The sequence below is a fragment of the Carcharodon carcharias genome, chromosome 35 (genome assembly GCF_017639515.1).
Source record: "Carcharodon carcharias isolate sCarCar2 chromosome 35, sCarCar2.pri, whole genome shotgun sequence".
NCBI lineage: Eukaryota > Metazoa > Chordata > Chondrichthyes > Lamniformes > Lamnidae > Carcharodon > Carcharodon carcharias.
Window position 1 is genome coordinate 931,150 of NC_054501.1, and position 12,963 is coordinate 944,112.

General features: G+C 57.7%; 1 protein-coding gene across 1 annotated transcript; it reads right to left on the reverse strand.

The window, feature by feature from the left end:
- Window positions 1-551: 551 nt before the first annotated feature.
- LOC121272754 (guanine nucleotide-binding protein-like 3) lies at window positions 552-11,608 on the reverse strand. The gene is made up of 6 exons (XM_041179534.1): window positions 11,446-11,608; window positions 11,272-11,327; window positions 7,295-7,393; window positions 3,962-4,078; window positions 956-1,039; window positions 552-749 (listed from the first exon to the last, which is right to left on the reverse strand). Exons 1-6 carry the CDS (start codon window positions 11,606-11,608, stop codon window positions 552-554), a joined length of 717 nt encoding a protein of 238 aa, XP_041035468.1.
- Window positions 11,609-12,963: the final 1,355 nt, after the last annotated feature.

A 12,963-nucleotide genomic window follows, 5' to 3' on the forward strand; every position in this document is an offset into this window, starting at 1 on the left:
ACCCTCCCACAGTGCGGCGCTCCCTCGGCGCTGACCCTCCGACAGTGCGGCGCTCCCTCGGCGCTGACCCTCCGACAGTGCGGCGTTCCCTCGGCACTGACCCTCCAACAGTGCGGCGCTCCCTCGGCGCTGACCGTCCAACAACGTGGCGCTCCCTCGGCGCTGAACCTCCCACAGTGACCCACTCCCTTGGCACTGACCCTCCAACAGTGCGGCGCTCCCTTGGCTCTGACCCTCCCACAGTGACCCACTCCCTTGGCGCTGACCCTCCGACAGTGCAGCGCTCCCTCAGCACTGACCCTCCCACAATGCAACGCTCCCTCAGCACCGACCCTCCGACAGTGCGGCGCCCCCTCAGCACTGACCCTCCCACAGTGCGGTGCTCCCTCAGCACTGACCCTCCCACAGTGCGGCGCTCCCTCAGCGCTGACCCTCCCACAGTGCGGCGCTCCCTCAGCGCTGACCCTCCCACAGTGCGGCACTCCCTCAGCACCGCCACTAGGTGGAATGTTGCAACTGAATTGTGGGGCTCATGCCTCTAGAGTCTGGGATCAATCCCACGGCTTTCTGACTCCGAGGCGAGAGTGGGACCGCCTGGTACATTTAATGTGTTCGTGGATCTCCTGTGGCAATGCTATCAATTCCCTCAGGGATGCTGTTTTATTGCGAGGGCAGGGGCACTGGACGTATCCGTGCACAGTGTACGAGTCTGGTGCGGAGGAGGAGCCGCGTTCAACATTAGCTGTCCCCTTAAGACCACATGGATTAATTGCTGGAGACAACTGCGGGTCAGTCAGAGATCAATTGCTCCGGGTCAGCGAGAGATCAAAAGCAACTAAAAATGACCACGACTGGTCCCTGTGACAGTGCGATGCCTGAAATGTCAAATGGCGGGGAGGGGAGAGTGACGGGCAGACACGATACTCTATAGGTTTAAGGCGAGAGAGCCACTGACCTTTTTAAATTCCCTATAGTAGGATTTCCGCGAGTTTTCATTCTCTAGGTTCAGGTTGGTCTGCAGGTCCTCTAGTTCGGTCTCCTGGAATGAGAAAGGTGGTGGGACATCAGTCTGGACAGGGGGAAGATATTCACCTCTTGGCTTCGTCAAAAATCTTGTCGAAATGATAGCATGGGACGAGGCCATTCTGCCCATGCAGTCCTTACTGGATGTTTATATATTTTGCACTGGTTACGAATGGCTATCTGGAGCTGGGTCGGGGAGGGGGCTGAATGGCCTCCGCTGGCGCTGTCTGATTCCCTCAAGTGGTCGTGCTAACCCCACGTGACTCCCTGCTGCACCCATATCTCCTCACTCCCCAACGAGCTAACCGGCCCTTCAACGTCGACATGCCCTCTGCTCCGATCACTGACCCAGACCCATCCGTCCTCCTCCTCCTCCTCCCTGGCCCCCTCTTTCGTTCCCGTTTTCCGACCTTCGGAAAGAGGAGGAGGCCATTCAGCCCTGCCAGCCTGCAGCCCCTTCAATTCCATCACGGCTACTTTCCGACATCGGCTCTACTTCCCTCGATTCCCTCAGTGTCTGGATGTGTCTCACTCTCCTGAGCTCCCTCCGGGGGGCAGTGGGGGGGAAGGGGAGGCGGGAATTCCAAAGATTCCCAACCCTCGGAACGAAGGAATTTCTCCTCGTCTCAGCCCAAAATGGCCGCCCCCTTATCCTGAGACTGTGACACCCCCCCCACCCCCAACACCCCCCTTCACTTTCTGGACTCTCCAGCGGAGGTGGGGGGGAGGGGGGCAAAACAGACTCTCAGCATCGACCCTGTGAAACCCCCTCAGAATGAGCAGGACTAGACCATTCAGCCCATCGAGCCTGCTCCCACCCCCCTCCCTTCAATCCTATCCTGGCTGATCTTGGGCTTCAACTCCCACTTTCCCGCCTTCTCCTTACATCCCTCGATTCCCCGAGACATCAAAACTCTGTCCATCCCGGCCTCAAATGTCTTCAACGATGGAGCGTCCACAACCCTCTGGGGGGGGGGAGAGAATCCCAAAGATTCACAACCCTCTGGGGGGGGAGAGAATCCCAAAGATTCCCAACACTTCGCGTGAAGAAATTTCCCCTCATTTCAGTCCCAAATGATCGGCCGCCTTATCCTGACACTGTGCCCCCCTCACCAACGTGTTTTAGATCTCCCCCCCGAGCAGGGGAAACAATCTCTCTGCGCCCACCCTGTCAAACCCCTTCAGAATCTTGTCCATCTCAATGCGATCGCCTCTCGTTCCTCTAAACCCCAGAGAACATCGGCCCAATTTACTCAGCCTCTCATCGTAGGACAAACCCCCCTCATCCCAGGGACCAATCGAGTGAACCTTCGCTGTACCACCTCCGCTGCCAGTCTACCCTTCCTTAAATGCGGAGAGCAAAACTGTGCACGGTATTCCAGAGGTGGTCTCACATCAGCACCGTATCGCTTCACTCTCTCTCTTTCAACAGGCAAACCTCCCTGTTGCATCTTGTCTCCCTGTTCCACTCGGACAGTCTGCAATGCTTGACTCGTCCCTCTCCTTAACCCTCTGCACCCCGCGCTCGCCATCCCTCAGCGGGTCTCACCCTGTATTCCGCTCCTGCGCCACCACACCCTGAAGGGCAGACCATCCTTCCTGACAGCTCCGTCATGCTGCCCCCTCCTCCGACACCCCCACCACCACAATGCCAGCGGCCTGACAGAAGGAAATCTGCCACCCTTGCCTTTAGCAGGCCCATCGGTGACTCCGTTCCCACGCCAACGCTGGTCGATTTCCAAAAGAAGTCGCTCTCAAATGTGTGGGCATCCTTGCCCATCCCTAATTGCCCCCTTGAGAAGGTGGGGGGGGGGGGGGTGAGCCACCTTCTTGAGCCGCTGCAGTCCCTGTGTGGTGTAGGTACACCCACCGTGCTGTTAGAGAGGGAGTTCCAGGATTTTGTCCCGTGTGGTGTAGGTACACCCACCGTGCTGTTAGCGAGGGAGTTCCAGGATTTTGTCCCGTGTGGTGTAGGTACACCCACCGTGCTGTTAGGGAGGGAGTTCCAGGATTTTGTCCCGTGTGATGTAGGTACACCCACCGTGCTGTTAGAGAGGGAGTTCCAGGATTTTGTCCCGTGTGGTGTAGGTACACCCACCGTGCTGTTAGGGAGAGAGTTCCAGGATTTTGTCCCGTGTGGTGTAGGTACACCCACCGTGCTGTTAGAGAGGGAGTTCCAGGATTTTGTCCCGTGTGGTGTAGGTACACCCACCGTGCTGTTAGGGAGGGATTTCCAGGATTTTGTCCCGTGTGGTGTAGGTACACCCACCGTGCTGTTAGGGAGGGAGTTCCAGGATTTTGTCCCGTGTGGTGTAGGTACACCCACCGTGCTGTTAGGGAGAGAGTTCCAGGATTTTGTCCCATGTGGTGTAGGTACACCCACCGTGCTGTTAGGGAGGGAGTTCCAGGATTTTGTCCCATGTGATGTAGGTACACCCACCGTGCTGTTAGGGAGGGAGTTCCAGGATTTTGTCCTGTGTGGTGTAGGTACACCCACCGTGCTGTTAGGGAGGGAGTTCCGGGATTTTGACCCAGCGACAGTGAAGGAACGGCCGATATATTTCCAAGTCGGCATGGTGAGGGGCTCGGAGGGGAACTTGCAGGTGGTGGTGTTCCCCATGTGTCTGCTGCCCTTGTCCTTCTAGGTGGTAGAGGCGGTGGGTTTGGGCGGCGCTGTCGAAGGAGCCTTGGCGAGTTGCTGCAGTGCATCATGTAGATGGTACACACACTGCTGCCCCTGTACGTCGGTGGTGGTGCAGAACGAGTGGTTAAACTTGTAACAAACCCACTCGGATCAAAGAACGTGGCTCACCCCCAGCATCAGTCAGGCAATAAACATCGGCCTTACCAGTGAGGGTCACACCAGCAGGAGGAGTTCATTATTGTATTGCTGGGTGAGCACAGGAAACTGAGATTGGCGCTTTTCTCACCAGCGTACCATCTGCTCAAACTCTCGCTGCCTCTTCTGAGCGTCTTGTTGTAAACCCTCCAGGCTGCGGCGTTTCAACAGGCCCTCCTCCCGGGCTGCCTTCTGTCTTTCCTTCTGCTCCAACATCTGCGGGAGAGAGAGAGAGACAGAGAGAGAGAGAGAGAGGCAGAGAGAGAAAGAGAGAGGCAGAGAGAGGCAGAGAGAGAGAGAGAGAGGCAGAGTGAGAGAGAGAGAGACAGAGAGAGAGAGAGAGACAGAGAGAGAGGCAGAGAGAGAGAGAGAGGGGCAGAGAGAGAGAGAGGGGCAGAGAGAGAGTGCGACGGAGAGAGAGAGAGAGAGGCAGAGAGAGAGGGAGAGAGAGAGAGACAGAGTGAGAGAGAGAGAAGGAGAGAGAGAGACAGAGAGAGAGAAAGAGAGAGAGGCAGAGTGAGAGAAAGAGAGAGAGGCAGAGTGAGAGAAAGAGAGAGAGGCAGAGTGAGAGAAAGAGAGAGAGGCAGAGTGAGAGAAAGAGAGAGAGGCAGAGTGAGAGAAAGAGAGAGAGGCAGAGTGAGAGAAAGAGAGAGAGGCAGAGTGAGAGAAAGAGAGAGAGGCAGAGTGAGAGAAAGAGAGAGAGGCAGAGTGAGAGAAAGAGAGAGAGGCAGTGAGAGAGAGAGAGAGAGAGGCAGTGAGAGAGAGAGAGAGAGGCAGAGTGAGAGAGAGAGGCAGAGTGAGAGAGAGAGGCAGAGTGAGAGAGAGAGGCAGAGTGAGAGAGAGAGGCAGAGTGAGAGAGAGAGGCAGAGTGAGAGAGAGAGGCAGAGTGAGAGAGAGAGGCAGAGTGAGAGAGAGAGGCAGAGTGAGAGAGAGAGGCAGAGTGAGAGAGAGAGAGAGAGAGAGGCAGAGAGAGAGAAAGAGAGAGAGGCAGAGTGAGAGAGAGAGGCAGAGAGAGAGAGAGAGAGGCAGTGAGAGAGAGAGAGGCAGTGAGAGAGAGAGAGGCAGTGAGAGAGAGAGAGGCAGTGAGAGAGAGAGAGGCAGTGAGAGAGAGAGAGGCAGTGAGAGAGAGAGAGGCAGTGAGAGAGAGAGAGGCAGTGAGAGAGAGAGAGGCAGTGAGAGAGAGAGAGGCCGTGAGAGAGAGAGAGAGGCAGTGAGAGAGAGAGAGGCAGTGAGAGAGAGAGAGGCAGTGAGAGAGAGAGAGGCAGTGAGAGAGAGAGAGGCAGTGGGAGAGAGAGAGGCAGTGGGAGAGAGAGGCAGTGAGAGAGAGGCAGTGAGAGAGAGGCAGTGAGAGAGAGAGAGGCAGAAAGAGAGAGAGGCAGAAAGAGAGAGAGGCAGAAAGAGAGAGAGGCAGAGAGAGAGAGAGAGAGTGAGCGAGAGGTGGGGGGAGAGAGGAGGAGAAGGGGAGAGACAGAGAGACAGGTAGAGAGAGAGAGGGAAGGATGGAGAAATGAGAGTAAGAGAGAGACTCAGAACGAGAGAGAGAGACAGAGAGAGAGAGAGAGAGAGAGTGACAGAGAGAGAGAGACAGAGAGACATAGAGACAGAGAGAGAGAGAGAGTGACAGAGAGAGAGAGACAGAGAGAGAGTGACAGAGAGAGAGTGACAGAGAGAGAGTGACAGAGAGAGAGTGACAGAGAGAGAGTGACAGAGAGAGAGAGAGACACAGAGAGACATAGAGACAGAGAGAAAGAGACAGAGGGAGAGAGACAGAGGGAGAGATTACAGTGAAGTGAGATCTTTAATTTTCACATGAAATCCAACTCAGCCTATCGGCGGAGGGGAGAGAGGAGGGGAGGGGTGGGGAGAGCCGAGCCTGTTGGGGGATAGGGGATAGGGGATGGGGGGGTGAGGCTGAGCCTGTTGGGGCTGGGTTGTCGGCGTGGAGCCTGTCGGGAGGAGGTGTGGGGGTCTGGGCCTGACAGGTGATTGGGGGGGAGGCAGGGCAGGGGAGGGGAGGGCTGGGCCTGTTTGGGGATGGGGTTGGGGGAGAGGGCTGAGCGAACGGATGTATGAATGTATGTTACCTCGAGCAAGCATAAATGAGCCACGGTAAGAGCTCGACTGATTATCTTTACTTGGCTGTGAGTGTAGCCATTAGCTCACTCAGGGTCGTTCAGCACGTGCTGCCCGGTCGCACGCAGGGTCGTTCAGTAAATGCTGTCCGATCGCACTCAGGGTCGTTCAGTATGTGCTGCCCGATCGCACTCAGGGTCGTTCAGTATGTGCTGCCCGGTCGCGCTCAGGGTCGTTCAGCATGTGCTGCCCGATCGCACTCAGGGTCATTCAGCATGTGCTGCCCAATGGTACTCAGAGTCATTCAGCACGTGCTGCCTGATCGCACTCAGGGTCGTTCAGCACGTGCTGCCTGATCGCGCTCAGGGTCGTTCAGTATGTGCTGCCCGATCGCACTCAGGGTCGTTGAGCACGTGCTGCCCGATCGCATTCAGGATTGTTCAGTATGTGCTGCCCGATCGCACTCAGGGTCGTTCAGCATGTGCTGCCCGATCGAGAAAGAAACCGAGTTAGGTCGGGAGAATGTGGAGAGGTAGTAATAACTAATAGGTGCGGTTTAAAGGGCCCAGACCTGGGGTTTATAAACATCCATCTCTTACGCTGACAGCACAAGATAAGATGGCTTATGACGAAGATACATGGTCCTGATCTTTGTCAATACAAACAGAGAACAAAAGCAAGGAAGATATGTTAAACCTCTATAAACCACTGGGTAGGGCCCAGCTTGGAGTATAATGTCCAACTCTGGCCCCCACACTTTGGGGAGGAGGTCGAGACCCTGGGGGAGGGGATTTACCAGGAGGGTCCCCAGGGATGAGGGGAACTTCAGATCAAGTTGGAAAGGCCGGAGGAGCCGGGATTGTTCCCCTCAGAGCGGAGAAGGTTAAGGTGGGGGGGACTGAATCGAGGGGGGTTCAAAATCACAAGGGGGGGAGATCTCGATTGAGTGAACGAGGAGAAACTGTTTCCAGTTTCCAGGGTCGGTAACCAGAATGGGAGGGGGGGGGTAGGCGGTACACAGATTGAAGAGAATCGGCAGGAGGTGGGGGGGCGGGGGAGGTAAGGAGAATTTTATTTATTTTGGACGTGGTGAGTTGTTGTGATCTGGAAGGCGCTGCCCGAAAGGGCCGGGGTAGCAGATTCACCCTCGAAAAGGGGGGGACTTGGATAAATACTGGAAGGGGGGACATGTGCGGGGTTATGGGGGGGTAAGAGCAGAGGGGAGGGGTTGTGGGGAGGTAAGAGAGTGTGGGACCAATGGGATAGCTCTTTCAGAGAGTTGGTACAGGCACGATGGGCCGAATGGCCTCCTCCACTGCTGGAAGATGTTTGGAAGGACACGCGGGAAATCCGTCTCACCCTTTGCTTCCGCTTTTCGATCTCTCGCTGGGCTCGTTCCTTAAAAGCTGCAACGTTTGGAACCCCTGGATCTTTCTTGAGCTGTTTCTGGCCGCGGCCCTGGTAGGGGTGGAGAGAGGGAAAGGGGAGGGAGAGAGAGAGAACAAGGAAAACATTTTAACAGGCGATTCGGGAGGGAATGTCTTCACAGTTTAGCACCAGCCTCCACTCCATGAATACTGCAGACTGTCCATCAGGCAGCTCGCACTCTCCAGACAGCCGCACTGTCGGAGGGTCAGCGCTGAGGGAGCGCTGCACTGTCGGAGGGTCAGTGCTGAGGAACGCCGCACTATCGGAGTGTCAGTGCTAAGGGAGCGCCGCACTGTGGGAGGGTCAGTGCTGAGGGAGTGGGTCACTGTGGGAGGGTCAGTACTGAGGGAGCGCCGCACTGTCGGAGGGTCAGTGCTGAGGGAGCGCCGCACTGTGGGAGGGTCAGTGCTGAGGGAACGCCGCACTGTCGGAGGGTCAGTGCTGAGGGAGCGCCGCACTGTCGGAGGGTCAGTGCTGAGGGAGCGCCGCACTGTCGGAGGGTCAGTGCTGAGGGAGCGCCGCACTGTCGGAGGGTCAGCGCTGAGGGAGTGCCGCACTGTCAGAGGGTCAGTGCTGAGGGAGCGCCGCACTGTCGGAGGGTCAGTGCTGATGGAGCGCCGCACTGTCGGAGGGTCAGTGCTGAGGGAGCGCCGCACTGTCGGAGGGCCAGTGCTGAGGGAGCGCCGCACTGTCGGAGCGTGAGTACTGAGGGAGCGCCGCACTGTCGGAGGGTCAGTGCTGAGGGAGCGCCGCACTGTCGGAGGGTGAGTACTGAGGGAGCGCCGCACTGTTGGAGGGTTAGTGCTGAGGGAGTGGGTCATTTTGGGAGGGTCAGTGCTGAGGGAGAGCCGCACTGTCGGAGGGTCAGTGCTGAGGGAGAGCCGCGCTGTGGGAGGGTAAGTGCTGAGGGAGCGCCGCACTGTCGGAGGGTCAGTGCTGAGGGAGCACCGCACTGTCGGAGGGTCAGTGCTGAGGGAGCGCCGCACTGTCGGAGGGTCAGTGCTAAGGGAGTGCCGCACTGTCGGAGGGTCAGTGCTGAGGGAGCATCGCACTGTCGGAGGGTCAGTGCTGAGGGAGCGCCGCACTGTGGGAGGGTCAGCGCTGAGGGAGCGCCGCACTGTGGGAGGGTCAGCGCTGAGGGAGCGCCGCACTGTCGGAGGGTCAGTGCTGAGGGAGCGCCGCACTGTTGGAGGGTCAGTGCTGAGGGAGCGCCGCACTGTCGGAGGGTCAGTGCTAAGGGTGTGCCGCACTGTCGGAGGGTTAGTGCTGACGGAGTGCCGGCCTTTCGAATCACACATTAAGCAGGGCCACCCATCTGGCTATTCGGGTGGTCGGAAACCAGTGGTAATATTTCGAAGAGTGGGGTAGGGGGCTCTCCATGATGTCGATCATGATCCCCGAGTCAACCTCACAACGAACAGACAGACCATCTGGGTCATTATCACACTGCTGCTTGTGGGTGCTTGCTGTGCGTGTATTGGCTGCCTGGTTCCCTACATTACAGCACTGCCCTCGCTGGCTGTGATCCGCATTGGGGTGTCCCAACGTGGTCAACGGCGCTATAGTAATGCAGGTCTTTACTGCAAGATGCACTGCAGCAACTCGCCAAGGCTCCTTTGACAGCACCGTCCAAACCCACCACCTCTACCACCTAGAAGGACAAGGGCAGCAGACACATGGGGAACACCACCACCTGCAAGTTCCCCTCCGAGCCCCACACCATCCCGACCTGGAAATATATCGGCCGTTCCTTTACTGCCGCTGGGTCAAAATCCTGGAACTCCCTCACTAACAGCACTGTTGATGTACCTACACCACACGGGTCAAAATCCTGGAACTCCCTCCCTAACAGCGCGGTGGGTGTACCTACACCACACGGGACAAAATCCTGGAACTCCCTCCCTAACAGCACGGTGGGTGTACCTACACCACACGGGGACAAAATCCTGGAACTCCCTCCCTAACAGCATGGTGGGTGTACCTACGCCACACGGGGACAAAATCCTGGAACTCTCTCCATAACAGCACGGTGGGTGTACCTACACCACACGGGGACTGCAGCGGCTCAAGAAGGAGGCTCACCCCCACCTTCTCGCGGGGGCAATTAGGGATGGGGCAACAAATGCTGGGCCCGGCCAGCGACCCCCACATCCTGAAATGCCCTGGAGCCTTTCTGGCCCATCTCCTCCAGGACCATTCAAGGACTCTCACATCCTTTGGAAAGCACGGTGACTGGAACCCGATGCTGGGCCAGTTGGCTTGGGAGTGGACACTGCAATCGGATGGTCCCCGGATTTAGAGGGGACCTTGCGAAGGTGCTGCTGCTGCCGCTTGTCCGGAGTGTCCCGGGCCAACCTGTCCAGACCCCCTCCCCCCCAACCCCCAAGGCGCTGATCACTTGAAACCCGCTCTGCTGGGAAGGTGATGTGCCATCCCTTTGACTGAGGCCAGACTCCCGGAGCTGCCACTCCCGCTGGGAGGTTGAACGTTCCCCACCGGGACCCTGACTCCTGTATGTGGGTTGGGGGGGTGCGACCAACGTTGAGGAGGTTCACGGACACACCGAGACTCTTCAAATCAGGAACGTGAGGGCGACATCGAGGTGTAGTGGTGCGGTGAGGGAGGGGAGCGTGTGTACATCCCAGCAGCCCACCTACCCAGCCCCTTCAGGCGGCAGCTACCCCCTTACCGGCGGGCAGGGTCTCCGCAGCTCGCCCGCCGGCCTCGTCAGCCAACTCAGGAACCCCCGTCGGAGCGGAGCTGAGAGACCCCTCGATCCCGAGGGGCTGCCTGGGAGCGCGAGACCCCAAAACCGGGCCCAAGACTCCAATAAAATGCTGGCGGGGGTGGTGGGGGGGGGGAGAAACCTCAGCCTCAACTGTTCACCGGCCAACACATCCCTCCTTGTGACGTACTACCTTCCTACTCCAACTGGAAAGCAAAAAGACTCCTTATCCAACTGGGTGATGCTTGGCTGTCAGCCAAACAGTACCCCCCACCCACCCACCATTTTGAACATTTTTACAACCAGTAAATAGAAACATGCAAAGAAAATTTTACAAAAAAAAAACCCCCAATCTTTTATTACGTCCCGATGATTTTTCTCCAAGGTTGCAGACAGCAGAGCCCTGGAGGTTGATCTGAACTGGACTCCAGGCCAATCCCGGAGGGCTGGCAACCCTAAGTCCAGCACAGCTCTGCTTCGGAAGGGATGGGGAAGGGGGGAAACAGAGTTAACGTTTCCAGCACAATATGACTCTGCTTCGGAAGCCCTGGCCGCAGAGTTATACAGCACAGAAACAGGCCCTTCGGCCCATCCTCTCTGTGCCAGCCACCAAGCACCAATCTATTCTAATCCTATTTTCCAGCTCTTAGCCCGTAGCCCTGGAGGTTATGCCCTTTCAAGTGCTCATCTAAATACTTCTTAAATGCTGTGAGGGTTCCTGCCTCTACCACCCCCTTATTGGATCCGAAATGTTAACTCTGCTTCTCTCTCCACTGATGCTGCCAGACCTGCTGAGTTTTTCCAGCACTTTCTGTTTAAAATTGGATTTAATTTATTTTGTGCTGGTGGCCTAACCAGAGCAGTCTAAAATTCTGTCACATTGCAGCATGCAACCATGTTATTAAGTGTTGCAGCGTAAATTGGAGTTGTACAACTCTACACCAGGACCATGCGCAGGGTGCCTTTAAGCGCAGCGCACTCTGGGGGTTGTAGTCCGCCGGCCCCGCAATGCTTCCTGGGAGGTGTAGTCCCCTGGCACCAGGGTCAAAACAGCGCGGGCGGGCAACTGGACTACATCACCCAAGGCGCACTGCGCGCCCCCCCCAACTCGCAGAACGCATGCGCGCACGCCTGGGGCCGGCCTTGTTCTTCGGCGGCCGCCGCCGCCGCCGCTTCTGCTCACCTGGCTGCTGCCCTTCTTCTGGGCCTTGGCCAAACGCCGCAGTTTCTGCTTCCTCCCTGGATGGGACACAAAGAGGAGGTAATGAAAGTCACGTTCCGCGCACGGACGACAAAACCCGGTCGCGTCGCCCGAAGCGATTAAAAAGTTCGGCCTGGGATGGGAAGCGCCGCTCACCGCCGCGCGCCATCTTGGGAGGGTCGAGTCCGCACACGCCTCCGCCGGCCGCCCTACTGCCGGAAAGCGTGCCCTGTCCCGCCCTGTCGCAAACCGCCCTCCTCCCCTTTCTCCTTTCCTTCTGGCTGTCGTAAAAGGCTTGAGCAAAACTGCTTTGCGGCATCTTGGCACTTGACATTGTCCAAAGTTGGGCGGGCGGGGGGGAGGGAGGTGGGAAAGGTACAATTTTAGGAATTTTTTGATAATTTTTGGGGCTTTTTTTTTGACGTGATGATAAAAAAATCCATCCCTTCGCCGCCTTGGGCGGCGCCGAAGAGAATCTGGGGGTTTTGCCAACCCTACCCCCAGGGGTTGGCCTGGGGTGTCTAGGGATCGGCGAGCGACCTGCCGCCTGCGACCCTGGGGAAGGCTTGCCGGGAGATCTAAAAGGGAAAAAAAAAAATTGCTTTACCTTGTCATTTTGTTTGAACGCTTCCCTTCGCCAGGCGTGGAAGCGTTGAAAATGGGCGGGAAGGCTATTCGGCTGGGTGGAGCGTCGCCCGATCGGGGAACGAGTCCCTCGGCTTTCCGGTTGGCCGCGGGAAGGAAAGGAGGTGTGGGGGTTTTGGGTGGAGGTGGCCGCGGGAAGGCAGCGTGTGGTGAAGGGGGGGCGGGGTGGTGGGGTGGGTGGGCGGGGGGTGGTGGTGGGTGGGTGTTGGGCGGAGGTGTGGGCCGGCCAACGGCTGGAGCGGGGTGGGGGGTGGGCAAGTCACGTGATGGAAGCTCCAGGAGTACGTTCAATCCCGGCTGGCGGCCCTCCGTTGAAATGTCCTCCACCTCCCCCCCCAACCCAACTCACCCCCTCCGCAGGGATAATGGGAGCTGGTGGCCCACTGAGGAGTGTCACCGAGCCATTCCTAACTAGGAACCCAGAGGCCCAACCCCACTCCACGCCCCCCCCCCTCCCCCCCAGGCTAAACGCTCCGGGGTGAAGCGGGTTCGAATCCCACCGTGGGCGGCCGGCGGAATTTAAATTCAGTTAATTGGAATGGTGAAGCTAAGTCTGGGTGCCGGTGACCATGGCGACCATCCTCGATTGTCATAAAAACCCCATCTGGTTCACTGATCTCCCCTCGGGGGGGGCGGGGGGAGGAATCCTGCCGTCCTTACCCCCCTCCGGCCTACACGGGACTCCAGACCCCACAGCCACGTGGTTGGCTCTTAACTGCCCCTTGACGTTGTCCTAGCGAGACACTCAGCTCAAGGGGCAGTTAGCACTGGGCTTAACACCCCATCAAAGCTGGTAGCTGGTGTAGGTCCAGACCAGGGTACAGGTGGCTTCCTTTCCCTGTGGGAGCTCACTGACTATTTTATATGTGAAGCATCTGCTCATGGTTTACATTAACATCACAATCCCAGGAACAGGAGGAGGCCCATTCAGCCCCTCTCGAGCCTGTTACACAGGAACAGGAGGAGGCCCATTCAGCCCCTTCTCGAGCCTGTTACACAGGAACAGGAGGAGGCCCATTCAGCCCCTTC